Source organism: Oryctolagus cuniculus, chromosome 15, assembly GCF_051225735.1.
Source record: "Oryctolagus cuniculus isolate XC-2025 breed Fujian yellow rabbit chromosome 15, ASM5122573v1, whole genome shotgun sequence".
Lineage (NCBI taxonomy): Eukaryota > Metazoa > Chordata > Mammalia > Lagomorpha > Leporidae > Oryctolagus > Oryctolagus cuniculus.
Window position 1 is genome coordinate 28,766,856 of NC_142881.1, and position 19,176 is coordinate 28,786,031.

The 19,176-nt window shown below is 41.5% G+C and overlaps 1 protein-coding gene across 2 annotated transcripts in view; it reads right to left on the reverse strand.

Annotated features, from left to right (window-relative positions):
* Window positions 1–2,575: 2,575 nt before the first annotated feature.
* SLF2 (SMC5/6 complex localization factor 2) overlaps window positions 2,576–19,176 on the reverse strand; it is a 67,046-nt gene continuing 50,445 nt past the window's right edge. For both annotated transcript variants that reach the window (XM_008270365.5, XM_002718659.6), the window contains exons 14-20: window positions 17,847–17,944; window positions 16,869–16,956; window positions 13,094–13,225; window positions 11,943–12,020; window positions 11,012–11,098; window positions 7,524–7,592; window positions 2,576–5,816 (exon numbers count right to left, since the gene is read on the reverse strand). In XM_008270365.5, the coding sequence (XP_008268587.3) occupies window positions 5,781–5,816; window positions 7,524–7,592; window positions 11,012–11,098; window positions 11,943–12,020; window positions 13,094–13,225; window positions 16,869–16,956; window positions 17,847–17,944 (588 nt within the window). In that variant the 3' untranslated portion in view covers window positions 2,576–5,780. The remainder of the gene's footprint in view (window positions 5,817–7,523; window positions 7,593–11,011; window positions 11,099–11,942; window positions 12,021–13,093; window positions 13,226–16,868; window positions 16,957–17,846; window positions 17,945–19,176) is intronic.

The window sequence follows — 19,176 nt, forward strand, 5'->3', positions numbered from 1 at the left end:
ATATCTGAGTGTCAGCCCAGGTCACAGCTACTCTACTTCTGACCAGCTCTCTGCTAATGAGCCTGGGAAGCAGAATATTGGAGTCCTTGCCACCCCTGTTGGAAGGAGACCTGGATGAAGTCTGGCTCTTGGCTAAAGTGTGGCTCAGCTCCAGCTGTTGTGGACATTTGGGGAGTGTACTAGTGACTGGAAGAGTTCTCTCCTTCTCTTTCAAATAAATAAACCTTAAACAAAGTGCCAGGAGCTGGCATTGTGGCAAAGCAGGTAAAGCTGCCACCTGCAGTGCTGACATCCTACATGGCCGCCAGTTCCAGTCTGGGCTGCTCCACTTCGGATCCAGCTCTGCTGTGGCCTGGGAAAGCAGTGGAAGACGGCCCAAGTGCTTGGGCCCCTGTACCCATGTGGGAGACGCAGAAGCTGCAGGCTCCTGGCTTCAGATCCGCTCAGCTCTGGCTGTTGTGGCTATCCAGGGAATGAACCAGTGCATAGAAAATCTCTCTGCTTCTCTGTAACTCTGCCTTTCATGTAAATAAAATAAATCTCTTAAAACAAGTACCAAATTTGTGCATGGACTTGTACAGCAAAGGGGACTGGTGGAGAGGGAGAAGGCAGGAGGCGTGGAGAGTGTGTGAGACTGCTTAGACAAGGGGGTTCATAGCAGGAAATAAGGTGTCAGAGTCAGCTAGTAGTTTGGAAAAGAAGAAAATCTTGAATGAGCTAACAGATTAAAGAGTCTGAGCTGGGAAGATCAGCAGAAACATGGCTGAGAAACACCAATCTACAGTCCCTGTGGGAAAGTGGGTTGGAGACAACAGTGACTGCTGGCCACAGTACTAGCCAGGAAGGTAAACCACAGGGGCTCAGTGGGCTAAGGCACAGCTCCCCAAGTTCTCACAGAACTCTCAGTGCTACTGCCTTCAGGTGCCTCAGGAGCGGTAAGTGGGCCAACATCCACCCTCCCTCTACCAGGCAAGCCTTTCTCCTGAGCTGCTCTCCTGGCAGACGCACAATTTGACACATTTTTCAAATTTGTAATTTCAATGCCAACTTCCAGTATAACACTTGCTACACTGTCATTGGGCAGTTACTTCTGACAGTGAAGATTCAGACCACAATCCATTTCCCTCTGCTGTCCTCCTCCTTACATCTCTGAGCTCAATGAAGGTGTCACATGTGAAGGCAATTAATGGAATCTTCTATAGGAAGCCCTTTAATGGACATATTCCTTTGTGCAAATCAAGCTGATAAATATTTGAGGACAACACTTGCAGCAGGAAAAAAGGAGACTCAAAATCAAACCAAGAAATGAATGAATCCTACCCGAGCTATGAACTTGAGCCTGGGACCCTGGCAGGTGAAGTCTGCCTGGTTGCTCCTCTGCGTGGCTGTGCAAAGATGCCATTTGGAAACCTTTGCTGTACTTCACACACACAGAACACAAATGAGTTCTGTGTTTTGTGTGTATGTGTGTGGCTGTTCTCCCCAACTCCCATCAGAAGTGGCTGAGGGTAGTGCTGGCTGTCCTCAGCATGGAACCTCAACTGCCCACCTGCCAGGGGTCTTGGGGCTCCAGGCTTTGCACAGAGCCCTGTAGTAGGGATCCTTCTGTAGCAGGGGAGGCAGGAGGTGTGAACTGAAACTTGAGCAGGCAGCTCTTGTCCTGCTTTCTGTTCCCCAGGCAACATTTCCGTCTCGTCTGCCATCTCCACCTCTGGCCTGCCCAGCACCTTAGGCAGTGTGATCTTTATTTTGGCCACATAGGCAAGTGTACTTCAGAAGGGCTCGTCACCAGTGCAACAACGCTGTGGCCCCAGTGTTCCACAGTGCCTCCGAAGCCTGTTCTGCCTGTTCCGATTTCCTCCTAGCCAGTCCTCTTGGAGTCAGATCCAAAGCTGGGCCTTCTGGTTTGCCCTCTTTTGACTGCAGCCTGAGGAATGGCTGGCAAGGAAAAGGGAGTGCCAGGCACGGCCACAAACACCGGAGAACTGCCACCCACCGCTGCTTTCTCAGCTCAGCATTCTGGGTTTCAAAAAAAAGGTCAAAAACCTAATTTTTAATTTATTTTTACCAGCAGACACAGAGGTGAACAGAGAGGCCTCTGGAGCTCCTTGTGCTGAAGAAATAGAACACACTTACAACTCTAATTTTTGGAGACAGGTAGAATACTGCTAAGGCTCTGGAACTTGAGGTCCCTGGAGACCAGCAGGTAAGATGCACATGAGCTCTGTTTGTGTTGCTCACCACTCAATCTTCCCTGAAACCCAGAGTACCTAGAATATAGCAGGTATTCAACAGTTGTTGAATTAACAGCAAATGAGGTAAGAATGAGATTACTCAACTCCTGACTGCAAAGCATACAGTAAATTGTTAAGTGCTTATGTAAAAGTGAACTATGTGCAACTGTGGCTTTATGCTTCTGGAAACAAGAGACACTAAGCAGGAAACTGGAGAACCCAAAGCAAGAGGAACAAAGGAAGAAATCCATGTTTAGAACTAGGGCATGGGGTAAGGAAAGAACAAGGCATTCCAGGTAGTTACTCATCCCCGTTCCCAAACAAATATTATCCAACACATGTTCAAACTGAGAAAAAGCAGTTTAATAACACACACATACATTCATAGGACTTTAAACAAGATGTAGTATAAAATCTTAAAATAAAAAAGGAAAGAGAAATCAGCAATTGCTGCCTGTCGAGGCGCTGGTGGATTAAACGGCTGACAGAATTGCCCAGGGAAAAATAAATGCACAAAGAGGTGCACCAACACTGCTGATGAGAAACCACCATGACAGATCACGCTATCTGTTCCACGTGCCCAGCCGCCTGGGTCCTACTCCTGCGTCCTAGGAGACACCAGGACAGTCATCCTTTAATTCTCCAACTCAGTCCCTCATCAATAGATCATCTCTTAAAATTTTCTTTGTTTTAAGTTTAAGAATTATTCTTAAAGACTCCACACGTAATTACTGGCCAGTCCCCACCAACTATTTGTTTTGATAAAAATAAAAATGCAAGTGCTGCAACTGAGCCTGGATGACAACATACTGTTTTCTATCTTCTACATCTGGGGAGATTTCTGTGGAGTCTAAAGCAAGCTACTACTTGCACTTTAAAACAGAAACAAAATGCCAACCTTCCAGAAGGTGACAAAGGCACCACTGCCATCAGGAGACAGACAGAAAATGTACAAATGCTGTCATTTTGCTGCTACATAGATGCATTTTGTGCATGGAAAGCCTCTTCACTTAACTGGGTATCACTAAGAGAATTCTATTTTCAGATACAAGAAAAGCAGTTTAGGAAAGGCGAACAGTTACACACAAAGGCATAAATACACGTACCTTGATTTTCAGCTTGCAGTAAGGGTAGTAAGTTTGACATACATATTCAGAAAATTAGACAAGGTGATTTTTGGCACAGTAACATTGCCAAATACACACCCATTCAGTGCAAGCTTTGTTTGCCAAGCCCCCACAGTGGCCTGGCATTTTCTGTGCAATGAACATTTTCTCCCTTTCCACTGTCCCATTCATGGGCAATAGCAGCAGAAGGGAGACAAAGCGTGGGGGCAAGAGGGAGAAGGAAAATACTTGATTTAGGAGAAAAAACATGGGCTACTGTGTAAAAAGAGAATCACATAATTTTTATGAGAACCTAAATGCAAATACTGACTGGACTATGACCTGGAGACTGAAGACCTCCACCAGAGTCATAAAGACAAGGGCCTAACCTCATGTCTGGCCATTTGTTTTAAAGGGACAGATGAAGATATTTTTCTTTAACGAAGAAAGACAATTAAAAATAGATTTTTTTCTTACTGGAACTGTTAAATAAAAATATATCAAAGTGGTTTTAAATTTGATGGGCAGTTATCTGTGGAAACTGCAATACAAAAGGGTCACTTAAAAAAAAACCTGAATAACCCATTTGTCCCCCCATTAATGTATACAATTAGAAAATATTTACACACTGTAATTACAAGCAATATAAGCAGTATTTTATACTTTGAGAGTTTGTACACTTTACACAATGCAAAATGAGAAAAATATGAACACTTATAAAATTACACTCAAATAATGTATCTACAAAGTATTAAATTACAGAGTGACAGCCCCCATTGTTGGGCAGATAGATGCCAGAGTTTCAAGTGACTGTCAAATACAACTCTTTGTATCTATCTCTTTAACCACAAGTGGCATTTTGCAACAATACCCTTGAGAGGTAGTATCAAGATAATAATATTCTTACCAGTAAACTCAGCACAGAATAAAAACTTTCATTGGTCTGACTCTTGGAGCCTCCTTCTGCCTGGGCTCTTGGAAACTCCATTAGTCTTCCCTAAAAATCTCTAACTGCCCAATGCTTGACATGAGCTCAAAAGTTACTGATACTATTTCAAATGATAAACTGAAGATAAAAAGTTTTTTACTCTTAAGCCTCAATTTAGAGGTAGAAAGTTTCCAAAATGTATTCCCCCCCCTCGAACCGTAAGTATCAAGTCCGGTTCCTTTCCCCTCCACCACCTTTCCCCCCATGACTGGAGATACTACTAGAGTGCTCAAGAAAGCAGGTCACCCACGCCGATAATGAAACAACAACAAAAAGGTGGCATTCTTTCAGGCAACAAACCCTCCGAAAAGGGACATTCAGGCAACACAGAAATTTTCAGTTGGCTAGTAAGAGTATATTAACTCTCAAAGGCTTCGAAGGGCCGTTGGCCTAAAACCAGATGCACTTCTAACCTTCCACCGTTTAAACCAAAGGATGGCTTTCCAGTGTTTAAGAATTTAGAGCAGCCATGGTTTTCAAGTGCAACAACTCCAAGACACAAGCACATGATTGTGAGCACATGTGCACACGCACGCACACACACATATGTATACACACGCACGCACACAGTATCCCACAGAATAAACACTACCCAGGTCTCTGCCAAAGTTATATACTCAGTGAAACAAGGTTTTTGGAAACCTCCCTAGATTTTTAAGCATTTACTAATATGGTTTCCAAGAGCCAGAATTCTAAGAGTCTAAAATGTAACTAGTATTAAAAAATATATATAAATGCACTTAAAAGAAATACAAAACAAATGCCATAAGGATGTTCTGGCATAAAAACAGAGCCACTATTTTATAGCTTAACCTTTTCCCCTTAAGGGGATCTGACAATATACCAAACTTCCACTTCTTGCCTGTTTAAATGCATTTTAAAAACCTAACCTTTGTAATCTTGAATAGTGAATAAAAACGCATGGGTTGAAACTTCTCTTTGATTTAGAATTACAGGAGAGACTCATGCTTTTTATTACTAAATTCTGTTCTAACCTTTCCCTTACATCCTGAAATAACCAAACAGGAAAATTAAGCCCAACTGGAACTTGATCTTGGTTTCCATGTCCAACTAAAGTCAGTTCAAATTCATTTCATCCATATTTCCTGTGATTATCCAAGTGCCACCATACTACCTAGAAAGAGGTAATTTGTTTCCAATCTAACAAGAGAAGTTACTAAGGGCAGATGAAACATGTGACTACTCACTGCTTCTCCCCTTTTTATAGGACTCTGCTCTTTTAAAGGGGCAGTTGCCTAACAATTAAGCAGATCACATTTCATATCTGCTCCAGAAAGGGCCATTACCAGCTTCATACTAGGTATTCAAGTGGCATATCTGCTGCACATTTTCCTAGCATCCCACTGGATTCTGCAGCAATCCCTTCTACTCCTTTCAGAAAGGCTCCTATTGAGTTTCTCTTGGTCCACATTATGGCTGCTGCAACTCCTGTTAAGAATCTGGTACCCAGAAGTCATGAAGCTGCCCCTAGAAAAGGAAAGAGGAAAACAGGATAAAGAAAAATTTAATTGGATTATGAATTAATCCTTATAAAACTACTGATCAACAGATAAAACAGGCTTTGATAATGAAAGAAATATAATCTCTATATTATACATATCTAAAAATTAATGGTAATCATTCAAATTTCACATTTTATGGTTAACAATAAAGTATCAAGTAAGTACAGTATACTTTTGTCACCAACTCACACAGGACATGAATATTTAAGGAGATTAAGCTGATTAACTCAAAGTTTTGCCATTAAATTCTTTTCAGTTTTAATGCCACCTCAGCTCAGATGGCCAGCCTAAAAACATTTATTGACATAAGAAACCAAAACAATAACACTTGAGAAGTTTAAGACTTCTCAAAGACTTTTCTAAAAGGTTACACATGCATATCTTACGAAGGACACCCACAGCAAGAGTTAAAATGTCATAATGAGGTTGTATTTCCTAGTTAATATTCACTACTCCTGTGATTTTGTAATAAAACATAAGCAACTTCCCTGGATACTCAAAGTTTGGTCACTGGACCAGCAGTGGTGGCATCAAGGCAATGAAAATACAACACACAGAATGGGAAACAAATATTTGCAAATTATTTGCCTAATAAGGAACTTGTATCTAGAATATACAGATACTTCTTAGACACCATAATAAAAATCTATATAAACGGCTAATAAACACATTAGAAGATATACAATATCATTAGTCAATAGGGAAATGCAAATTGAAACCACAATGAGATCCTACTTTCTATGTACAACTTCAGTGAAAAAGACAATGACAAGTGCTGGGAACAATGTGGAGAAATTATAATACTCATACATTCTGGTGGGAAGAAAAGTCTGTCAGTTCCTCAGAACACAGAACTACCGTGTGCTTCAGCAACTCTACTCTCAGATATGCTCAAGATATTCTCATTTGAAAACATCTATTCACATAAAAACTGATGTTCAAATGTTCATGAAAGTGTTATTTGTAAAAGCCGGGATGTGAAAACAACTCAAACTTCTATCTAATAAATGGATAAATAAAATGTGATACAGCCATATAATGATATCATTTGGCAATAGAAAGGATGTATGTGCTACAACACATATTCATTTATCAATCATTAAATCATTATGTTGAGTGACAGCAGCTAGTCACAAGACTGCAGAGCATATCTCTTTTCCAGGAAATGTCCAGATTAAGCAAATCTATACAGACAAGGTATATTAATGTTTGTCCAGGGCTTGGGAAGAATCAGGAGGAAGTGAGGGGTGGAGGGGAATGGGGAGTGACTTCTAATGGGTATGAGATTTTCTTTCTAGGTGACATATGTTTTAAAATTAGATTGTAGTGACGGCATTCACAACTCTGAATATACTAAAAATCACTATATACTTTAAGTAGGTGAAAAATATGATTGTGAATTATATCTTAATAGTACTGTTAAGAAGAATGTTTCCCATGAAATAACCACCATTTGATGAAATATACCATTTTAAAGTGGGCTCAACCACTTCTGGAAATCAATTAATATAAAGCAAACAAAAATTGAAAAATGTAGACAAAACATGTACATGTATTATACTGGCATTTTTAGTTCATCTTAAGACAATCAGAAGCAAGTGCTCTTCACAGCGTCAAAAGTACCCTTCGGTAAAGCTATGAAGAATCAATAAACTGTTTAATAAAATGACACCTGAGTAGGCCGGCAGTTCTGGATTATTTCCTGCCACTTTCCATGTATCCTGGCAACCAAGTCTTTCACCTTAAAAATAACAAGAGGAGAAGGGATCAGATCAAAGAAATTTTCACCCATAATCAATTTAACACTTAATCCAAAAGATCTAATAGCTGTGACAGGCTCACACTGAACTCAATTTGATTTTTGTTAGGAAAGAGAAAACAAACTGGTGCTGGCATCGTGGAGTACCAAGGTAAAGACACCCAGCCTGCGATGCTGGCATCCCTTATGGGTGCTGGTTCATGTCCCAGCTCTCCACTTCCAATCCAGCTCCCTGCTAATGGCCTGGGAAAAGCAGCAGAAGATGACCCAAGTGCTTGGGTCCCCTGTCACCCATGTGGGAGATGTGGAAGAAGCTCCTGGCTCCTGGCTTCAGCCTGGTTCAGCGCTGGCTGTTGCAACCATTTGGGGAGTGAACCAGCAGATGAAAGATCTTTTTCTCTCTTTCAAATAAAGAAATAAAAAACAAAGGAGAAAGAAAACAAACCATTTATCTTTTGGAGGGGCTTTCAAATCATAGTAATTAACAACATTCCTGTATCAAAAATATTGACTGCTTAGACTCCATTTTCCTATTAGTTATTAAAGATCATCCAGAAAAAACATTTCCTGCCTTCAAAGGAATTTACATTCTCTTTTTCTTTGGGCCATCCTCCTCTGCTTTCCCAGGCACATCAGCAGAGAGCTGGATAGGAAGTGGAGCAGCCAGGACTCCTACGGGATGCCAGCACTGCAGACCTAGTATGGCACAATGGCAGTCCCAGAAATGCACATTCCCAATGTGCAGACTTTTGAATGCCCAGAGGAGCCAGAGAGTGCTCTCAGCCATGGGGCCAAGGCCTTGGCTGTATCTTGCCTTCCTAGCTTCTATCTGAAAGACTCAAGACCATAACAAATGTTTATTTGTTCTCTTTCGCATTATCAGAAAGCCCAAAATTCAAAATCAGTTACTTATCTCCATGTTTCTGCAAAGTACTATGAAATTCTCTTTAAATACCTGGTATATTCCTGCATTTTGAGGTTTAACAAGTCTGTCTGCAAAACTCAAACTTAACCACAAAAACAAACTCCACCACTCCAGATACTTCGGTTTTTTTTTTTTTTTTTTTTGACAGGCAGAGTGGACAGTGAGAGAGACAGAAAGGTCTTCCTTTTCGCCGTTGGTTCAACCTCCAATGGCCGCCGCGGCCGGCACGCTGCGGCCGGTGCACTACACTGATCCGAAGGCAGGAGCCAGGTGCTTCTGGTCTCCCATGGGGTGCAGGGCCCAAGCTCTTGGGCCATCCTCCACTGCACTCCTGGGCCACAGCAGACAGCTGGCCTGGAAGAGGGGCAACCGGGACAGAATCCGGCGCCCTGACCGGGACTAGAACCTGGTGAGCCGGTGCCGCAGGTGGAGGATTAGCCTAGTGAGCCGCAGTACCGGCCGTTCATTAGCTCTTTTTTTTTTTTTTTTTTTTTGACAGGCAGAGTGGACAGTGAGAGAGAGACAGAGAGAAAGGTCTTCCTTTGCCGTTGGTTCACCCTCCAATGGCCGCCGTGGCCGGCGCGCTGCGGCCGGTGCACCGCGCTGATCCGATGGCAGGAGCCAGGAGCCAGGTGCTTTTCCTGGTCTCCCATGGGGTGCAGGGCCCAAGCACCTGGGCCATCCTCCACTGCACTCCCTGGCCACAGCAGAGGGCTGGCCTGGAAGAGGGGCAACCGGGACAGAATCCGGCACCCCGACCGGGACTAGAACCCGGTGTGCCGGCGCCGCTAGGCGGAGGATTAGCCTAGTGAGCCGCGGCGCCGGCCCATTAGCTCTTGAACATAACTGCTTGAGAAAAGTATTTTAAACAAGTCAAGGATTTTTAAGCTGCTTAAAATGCATGAAGTAAATTGCAACCTCTGTTTTTATCTACACCTAGAGTTCAGCAAATTAAGTTTCTCCAAAACAATTATCAACTTTTCTATTAGAGGCATTTGGAGAGGCATGCTACTCACCTGTTTCGGCCGAACCATCCCCTGAAGTAATTTTCATAGACTACTGTGTCACTCTCCACTCTAAGAAATTAGAGGAGCCCTGCACCAATTTGTGCCAGGCCCTTAGCTTTAAGAAACATAAACCTTGGGCAGTCCCCCTTTTAGCATGTCTGTCAGCAGCAGTCACTACCATCAAGTTGTACAAGCTATTAACTCTAGTCAATATAGGAAAGAATGTATTTTTGAAGCTAGGGTTTCCACTCTAAGGAAAAGAGCTATATCCTACATGTATTTGAAAAGCTGAAATCTGATGCAACTTCATTAGTTGCTCATTTTGATATTTAACTTAAATTGACTAAATACATACACCAAATCCAAATGGGCATCGTTCCAACGACTAACTTTACAGCTAATTAATGTATGATATAAAGTTACAAAGTTGAGCTTTACATGAGATGACTATCCAAATACAAGAGGCAAAAAGGATCAGCTTTATTTAGGAAAGCTAAAATAGAGACCTAGAAGTTTTAAAAAGTATTGTTTCACTTTATGTTTCAGGAAAAACTAGTCATTTCATTCATACAAAGGCTACTTTCCTACTCCAAACTTACATATTTGGCTTTCCTATTGACTTCTGAGTATATAAAACTTTTAAGAAAAAAACTTAATAAGCTTACTGTTGAAATCATTTTTACCCTAGAGTTCAGAGAGGTCACAGAGATTTGTAGAATCATTCTTTTAATGCATTCTTATTCAAATATTCAAAGCATAACAAGATATCAACCATCATAACATTTTATAAACACCATTTCATAACAATATATTTATATATAAACAACAGTTTTTGAAGCTATCTAAAACAAAGGGTTTAATTTGTACAATACAAAAAAATTAAGTATTGGGAGAATTTTTCTCATTTGGTGTCTAGAATTTCAGAACAAAAAGCCAAAAGTGTATTTGCTTTAAGATTTTTTTATTTCACTTTTAATCTAGCTAGAAATACACTGCAGAAACTGATTTCTGTTATTAAAGGAGAAAGGTGTATTTCTACTGATCTTATATATAGTCTTTAAAAAGTTTTTACTTGTTTATTTTACTATTTGAAAGGCAGAGAGAGAGAGAGAGAGAAATCTCCTATGCACTGGTTTACTTCCCGAATACCCACAAAAGCTGGGCTGGGACAGATGAAAATCAGGAACTGAGAACTCAGTCTGGGTCTCCCACATGAGTGGCAGGGATCCACGTACTTGAGCCATCACCTGCTGCCTTCCAGGCTGTACTTACTGAAATGGAGAATACAGCTGGGGCTCAAACTCAAGCACTCTAACATGGGATGCTGGCACCCCAAGCGGTGACTTAACCGCTGCGCCAAATACTCGCTTCCTGTTTTCTTTTTTAAAGAAAGGCTCACATATTTCTCTTCCTTAAATATTATTGTAACCAAGATTAAGCAAGAACAATATATATAAAAAAAAACTTACCTTAGTTCTATAGAAAAGTCTTGCATCTTCTCTAATATCACACTTAACGTGCTTTTCCAAAGCCCCACAGAGTAGCACAAAGTGTTTCTGCGCAAAATAATTGCAAGGGATGACAATAATACTAAACAAATTAACAAAGACTGCAGTTTGAACAACTAAATCATTTAAAAACCTATCATTTAATACTTTTTGATGCTAGCTAGCCAACATATTAGCAGTCATTATCACTGAAAACAGTCACTTTCATGAAAATAAAGCTGTTGGGTTTTGCTAATTAATTTTAAAAATACAAGTTGCTTTAGCTCAGACTAAGTGATATTACAGTACCAGAAATTTGAAGAGCTCTTGCTGTAACAAATTTCCTAAAGGAATATTGAAATAACAGCTAACCTATTTTTTCTTTATGAACAAAGCAAATTTTTATTAATAGTGTATCATACTTACTCCTTTGAAAAATCATGAGGGCACTTTAAAAGTCTGTGATGAATGGAATTAAAATAAAGGCCTTAGGAGAATACTCCAAATGGATGACTATATTAGCTTCCAACCAGGAGAGCAAACATAGTTCTAAGTACAACAGCATTTATAAAAACACATAAAACTTGTGCCCTTACTACTACGCTGAGGAAACAGTATGTTTTTTGGGGAGTAAAAGGTTCAATAAAATTTTATTTATGAACACTGAAATTAGAATTTCACATAATTTTCCTATGTCACTAAATATTATTCTTTTAATTTTTTTTCCCAGAGATTCAAAACCATTAAAACCATTCTTAGCTTGCTGTCACAGAAAAGGTTGTGGATGGGATCTGGCTATGGGCCATAGTTTGTTTTAAAATAAGGGATGGAACAGTTAAGATGTGAACAAAGCGGGTTCATTCATTCCATCAACAGTGATACCTATTTAAAAACAACAATGAACATTACCTACCCGTTGTCCAGAGGAAAAAGAATGAGAACAACTAACTTCACCGATTAAATGAAGAAGAATGTAGGTCAGGTAATATGCCTGTTGGAGAAATGAATAAAACAATACCCATGAATTAGATAAACGTCACTCCAGTTTACACCCTGGGAATGCTGTCCAGGAAGAAGAAAGGATTCGCTAAAGTTAACCAACCTGATAAGAAAGGAAAAGCCAATCACTGAAACCAGGCTTTCTGATTTCTAACTTAAGTGCATCCTTTTTGCCACTTCAAGATTGCCCTAGCACAGGGCTACAAAAAAATACTTACTCCCCTTATTAAATTACTAATAACTACTATTTTTATTAAATTATTAATGCTCAAGATTACTGAAGAACTTCACAACAGCAGTATATTAAAAATATACACTTTAGGCCGGCACCGCGGCCCAATAGGCTAATCCTCTGCCTGCGGCACCGGCACACCGGGTTCTAGTCCTGGTCGGGGCGCCAGATTCTGTCCTGGTTGCCCCTCTTCCAGTCCAGCTCTCTGCTGTGGCCCGGGAGTGCAGTGGAGGATGGCCCAGGTGCTTGGGCCCTGCACCCCATGGGAGACCAGGAGAAGCACCTGGCTCCTGGCTTCGGATCAGCGCAATACGCAGGCTGCAGTGGCCATTGTGGGGTGAACCAATGGAAAAGGAAGACCTTTCTCTGTCTCTCTCACTGTCCACTCTGCCTGTCAAAAAAAAAAAAAAAAAAAAAAAAAGAACAAAAAACAAACAAACAAACAAAAAAACCACTTTATAGTTTGCCAGAATATATCCAGTCTCTATATCCAGAAGTGCCTATGCCACCAATCTATGGTTAGGTTTGGAACTGGGACTGGCATTATGGCTCAATGAGTTAAGCCACTGCCTGTGACGCCGGCACTCACATACGAGTGCCAATTGAGTCCTGGCTGCTCTATTTCTGATCCAGGTCACTGCTAATGTGCCTGAGAAAGCAACAGAAGATGGTTCAAGTACTTAGGCCCCTGCCACCCAACTGGAGAGTGAATCAGCGAATGGAAGATATGTGTAACTCTGTCTTTCAAATAAATAAAATAAATCTTTAAAAAAAAAAAAAGATGGCATCAGTTATTTGCATATGTACTCATATTGAGATCTAGCCCTGGATACCTGCTTTTCAAGCTCTAAATGAAGACTGTCATCAATGGTGCCATTTGGTTGTTCAGCCTTTTTCTTCAAGACCATTTTCTTCAACAAATCAGAAGGCTTCATTTGCACAAGATAGCGATGTAGGACTGATATCTATCAGAAGAAAGGAGGCAATGAACACTAAAAACTAAGCAATATAATTGTTCTTTCTTGGCTATATCTTCCCTGTGTATTCTCTGTTCATTATGCCCTTTCAGTTTTCTTTATAATCCAATGTCGTTCATTTCCCTTTTACTTTGATTGCTTAAAAAGGGATTTTAAGAGGCCAGAGCTGCGCCTGAGCAGGTAAAGCTGCCGCCTGCAGTACCAGCATGCCATATGAGTGCCAGTTCGAGTCCCAGCTGCTCTACTTCTGATCCAGCTCTCTGCCAAGACCTGGGAAAGCAGTAGAGGATGGCCCAAGTCCTTGGGCCCCTGAACCCGCATGGGAGACCCAAAAGTAGCTCTTGGCTCCTAGCTTCAGATCAGTGCAGCTCTGGCTGTTGCGGCCATCTAGGGAGTAAACTAGTGGATAGAATACTTCTCTCTCTCTTTCTCTGCCTCTCTGTAACTCTGCCTTTCAAATAAATATTTTTTTTTTAAAAAAAGGAATTTTAAGCTAAAGATTTAGTATTTGTAATTTAGGATAAATGCTTAGGAGACCAAATGACAGAGATCACAGGAAATGCCTTTTCTAGGAAATTATTTGAAAATCAGCTAAGTTGAATCTCCTGGATAAGAATCACTTAACTCTGAAAAGAAGCACTACAAGGGTAAGCATCTGGTACAGCAGTTACAATGCTGCCTGGGATGCCTACATCCCACTGGTTTGCTTGGATGACTCGAGTCCCAGCTTTGCTTCCGATTCCAGCTTCTAGCTCATGCGTACTCTGGCAGGCAACAGGCGATGGTCAAGTACTCGGGTCCCTGTCACCCATGTGGAGACCTGCACACTGAGTTCCTGGCTCCTGGCTTCAGCCTGGCCCAGCCCTGGCTATTGTAGGCATTTGGGGAATGATGGAGATGGGAGATCTCTCTATCTTTACCTTTCAAACATTACAAAGAAGTTGTGGGGGAAAATCACAACTAAATTTTGTAATTTAATGAGTCCGAGGGTTAATCATTCATATAGTGAATCATTCATATGGTTCTGTTTTGTATAGGCAAAACAGAAAAAAAAAAATAACAGAATTAGAGGCAAATGGTGGAAATCCTATCCTGGATCTTTTTTGATGGTAGTAAATATCACTGAAAGGAACTGAGAGCTATTTGCTAATTAATCTAGTGGCTCTTGAGTGGTCCCCATATATTTAGAATGAAGTCTTTATTGAAGCAGAAACCAGCTGTCTCTATCAATCTCTGGTTCCATTGCACCATGTGCATACTTCCATCACTGTTCTTGCTAGACCAACTAGCCCAAAATAGCTGGTGTATTTTTCTTTTAAAATTATAAAAAAGATTTTATTTATTTGTTTGAGAGGTAGAGTTATGGAGAGAGGGAGAGACAGAGAGAGAGGTCTTCCATCTGCTGATTCACTTCCCAAATGGCTGCAAAGGCTGGAGCTGGGCCAATCCAAAGCCAGGAACCTCTTCTGGGTCTTCCACATGGGTGGAGGAGCCCAACCACTTGGGCCATGTTCCACTGCCTTCCCAGGCCATAGCAGAGAGCTGGATAGAAAGACAAATAGCTGGAACTTGAACCAGCACCCATATGGGATGCTGGCGCTCCAGGCAGTGGCTTTACCAGCTACGCCACAGAGCTGGCCCCAGTAAATTTGTTTTAGTCACTAGATTACACCTTCATGGGTAGAGTCTCTAATTCATATTTTTTACATCTCTAGGACTGGGGCCCAGCGTGGTGGTACAGTGGGCTTCCAATCTAGCTCCCTGCTAACATGCCTGGGAAAGCAATGGAGGATGGCTGCTATTTGGGCCCCTTCCACAAAAATAGGAGACCTGGATGGAGTTCCTGGCTCATGGTTTCAGCCTGGCTCAGCCCCAGCCATTGTGGCCAATTGAGGAGTGATTCAGCGAATGAAGATTTCTTTCTCTCTACTCCTCTGTCTCTGTAAATCTGCCTTTAAAATAGCTAAATCAATCTTAAAACAAAACAAAACAAAAAACAAGCCTAAGATCTGAGAGAGTACCTTGTACTGAACTGCAATTCAAACAAGAACACCAGTATATCCAGATCACGTTCTATGGTGAGTTTTAAAATCCACCTAAGGGTATACGCATTAGTGCTACCAATGTTTGAAAAAGATCTTCATTACTTCTAAATGTGGAGTTTCCAAAGAACATGTTCATACATGAAATATTTATGACTAAACAAGTACTAGAGAGAAATCACATTTAAGCCCTATGATTTAAAAAGGCTAATATTAAAACAGGCACAAGAGGCAATTAATGCACAAGATTTCCAATCTTGAGCCAGTGCTGTGGCGTATAAGGTCAAGCCTCCACCTACGGTGCTAGCATCCCATTTGGGGACCGGTTAGAATTCTGGCTGTCCCACTTCTGATCCAGCACCCTGCTAATGGACCTGGGAAAGAAGCAGAAGATGGCCCAAGGCCGGCACCGTGGCTCAATAGGCTAATCCTCCGCCTTGCGGCGCTGGCACACCGGGTTCTAGTCCCGGTCAGGGCACCGGATTCTGTCCCGGTTGCCCCTCTTCCAGTCCAGCTCTCTGCTGTGGCCTGAGAAGGAGGATGGCCCAAGTGCTTGGGCCCTGCCACCCACATGGGAGACCAGGAGAAGCACCTGGCTCCTGGCTTCGGATCAGTGCAGTGCGCCGGCCGCGGCGGCCATTGGAGGGTGAACCAACGGCAAAGGAAGACCTTTCTCTCTGACTCTCTCACTGTCCACTCTGCCTGTCCAAAAAAAAAAAAAAAAAAAAAGAAGATGGCCCAAGTGCTTGGGCCCCTGTACCCATGTGGGAGACCCAGAAGAAGCTCCTGGCTCTGACCTGGCCCAGCCCCAGCCACTGTGGTGGTTATGTGGTTATCTGGGGAGTAAACCAGTGGATGGATTTTTTTTTTTTTTTTTTTTTTTGACAGGCAGAGTGGACAGTGAGAGAGAGAGACAGAGAGAAAGGTCTTCCTTTGCCGTTGGTTCACCCTCCAATGGCCGCCGCAGCCGGCACACCGCGCTGATCCGAAGCCAGCAGCCAGGTGTTTCTCCTGGTCTCCCATGGGGTGCAGGGCCCAAGTACTTGGGCCATCCTCCACTGCACTCCCGGGCCACAGCAGAGAGCTGGACTGGAAGAGGGGCAACCGGGACGAATCCAGCGCCCCATCGGGACTAGAAACCGGTGTGCTGGCGCCACAAGGCGGAGGATTAGCCTAGTGAGCCGCGGCGCCAGCTGGATGGAAGATCTCAATCTCTTCTCTCTGTATCTCTGACTTTCAAATAAATAAATAAATCATAAAAAAAAGATTTCACATCTTGTGATGATACTGATAACTTTGAAAAATTGAAGTAATTCTATATTGTCATATATTTATATAATAGCATATTATCATTTTCCCAGTAGTTTACTTATATATTAATTCATTTGATAACCATCCTATGTGATACAGGGTGTAATATCATCTCCATTTCAGAAATGAAGGCACTGGTTCCTGTTAGTTAAGTGCCAAAGATCAGTATCATGCCTCAGAGATAAGAATTAATCCCAGGACTTTTGATTTAAAATTCATCAATTTTTCTTACACTTCAGTATCTCTCCCATTTATTCAAAATAAAAATGTATTCTTACCTGCAGGTTATTGGCATTAGGGACATCTTCATGTTTCTCATCCAAAAGCTTTGAAATAATCACTAGACTTAGGCACTGTCTCAGCTGCCTGGAATTAAAATTTAAAAGTATTTAGAATGCATTTTCATCAATATTGTTAGAGAAACAAATGAATGTGCCAATAATACTTCTAGTTCTAACTGGAAATACAGGTAATGTTTCAAGAAAAGCCTGTACAGGTTGTTAAAAAATAGTAAAAACTTTCATGTAAAATATTTTCATCTAAAGTTAGAGTTGCTTGGGGTTCGGCGCTGTAGTGTAGTGGGTTAAAGCCCTGACCTGCAGCACCAGCATCACATATGGGCATCAGTTCGAGTCCCAGCTGCTCCACTTCCCATCCAGCTCCCTGCTAATGTGCCTGGTAAAGCAGCAGTGGATGGCCCATGTCCTTGGGCCCCTGCACCCATGCGAGAGACCTGGAAGAAGCTCCTGGATCCTGGGTTCGGATTGACTCAGCTCCAGCCACTGCAGCCATCTGGTAAGTGAACCAGTGGATAGATCTCTCTCCCTGTCTCTACTTCTCCCTGTAACTCTGTCTTTCATATAAATAAATACTAAAGAAAAATGAGAGTTGCCTGAAGTTCAGAAAGTCAGTGAAAGCCTTTATCTTTGCCTATGCTGATTTACTGATAGAAAACTCATATTATTATTGGAATAACCTTTGCATTAAAGCAAACAATGCTAATTCATTCACTTTAATTTTATATGTGTCATGTGTATTATCAGATAAACTAAAAATCAAGACTATTACCGAATGATCCAAGTTAAGAATCAGCCTATCAGCACCTTTTCTCCCACAAATGAGTATGAACTAAATATGAAATAAAAGGTTCTGATTTCACATTCAAAAAATGATGAACAGAAATAAAGAGCCCTAAAACAGTTCATTAATATAAACTTTGCAGAATTTCTTAGTGTTTAATTCTCACTTTTAAATACCTTCCACGTGAGGTCCAGTTAGGAACCAGCTGTACCATCCACAGAAGGTTGTGAGGATGACTTGAGAGCTCATTTATACCCAGACAGAGTTCAGGCACCTGACCAAAAAGAACAAGCAAGATTTCTTTTTCAAACAAGACAGCAGAATCAAGCACCTAACAGATCATTTATATACCTTCTTGTCCTAAGAGAAGAACTATTGCAAACTATAGAACACTCATTTTTAGAAACAGTATGGAGTCTAGAACTCCCTAAAATCTATACAAAACAGAGATTCAGTTTTATTTTAAATAGACCATATAGATACACTTGTCAGAATTCCATTGACTTTCAAGTTTTGTGCTCCATTACATCTCTACCTATATTTAATCAGTTTTTCTTGGAAGAATAAAATGATCTGAATATATGCTAATTTTCAAATGTGTATAAAGGAAATTGCACAAGATCATCCATGTTCCTGATCTGGGATTTCTTGTACATCAGGGATCCTATTCCGGCATTTTCAAAAGCCTAACAGTTGTTTATAAAAATAATCTGATGACTAAGGGAAGGAGGTACGGAGTGGGTTTAAGAGATTAGACAAGATCAAAGACTGATTATATCTTCATAACTTTTGAAGTTGAGTAGCAGGTATTTAGGGGTTCAACACAGTCTTCTCCTGACTTATGGACATGTTTTAAATGTTCTACCAAAGAAATCTGAGAAACATGATTTTCAGAAAGATCTAAAAATATACATGTTCACTCTCTATATGACTGCAGAAGTTCAACTCAAATTCTTGCTGCAGGTCTAACTCTCTCCATCATTTCATTTAGGTCTCTGCTCAAAGGTCATTTCAGAAAGGCCTTCCTTGATCGCTTCACACAAAATAGCACAGCACCCCAGCCTTTCTTCTTCCTAGAGTTCAGGGGTGGGGCTAAAAAACTTGGCCAAAAAATTATTTGGTCTGGCCCTGCCAAAACAACTGCAGGCAGGACTTGAGATTCAATAAATCTATAGCAGGCTAATTTTGTATAGCCTGCAAATAATGCTATAAATATTTAAATGTTCCTTGGGAGAAGAAAGGCTCCCCACCCCTGCTACCCATGTCTTCCTTTATTTTAGTTTGTTGTACATAAATACAACTTGATGGGGCTGGCATTGTGGCGCAGTAGATAAAGCTGCCGCTGCCTGTGATGCTGGCATCCCCTGTGGGCGCTAGTTTGATTCAGGCTGCTCCATCTGATCCAGCTCCCTGCTAATGGCTTGGGAAAAGCAGCAAAAGACAGCCCAAGAGCTTGGGGCCCCTGCCACCCATGTGGGAGGCCCAGAAGAAGCTCCTGGTGTTGGT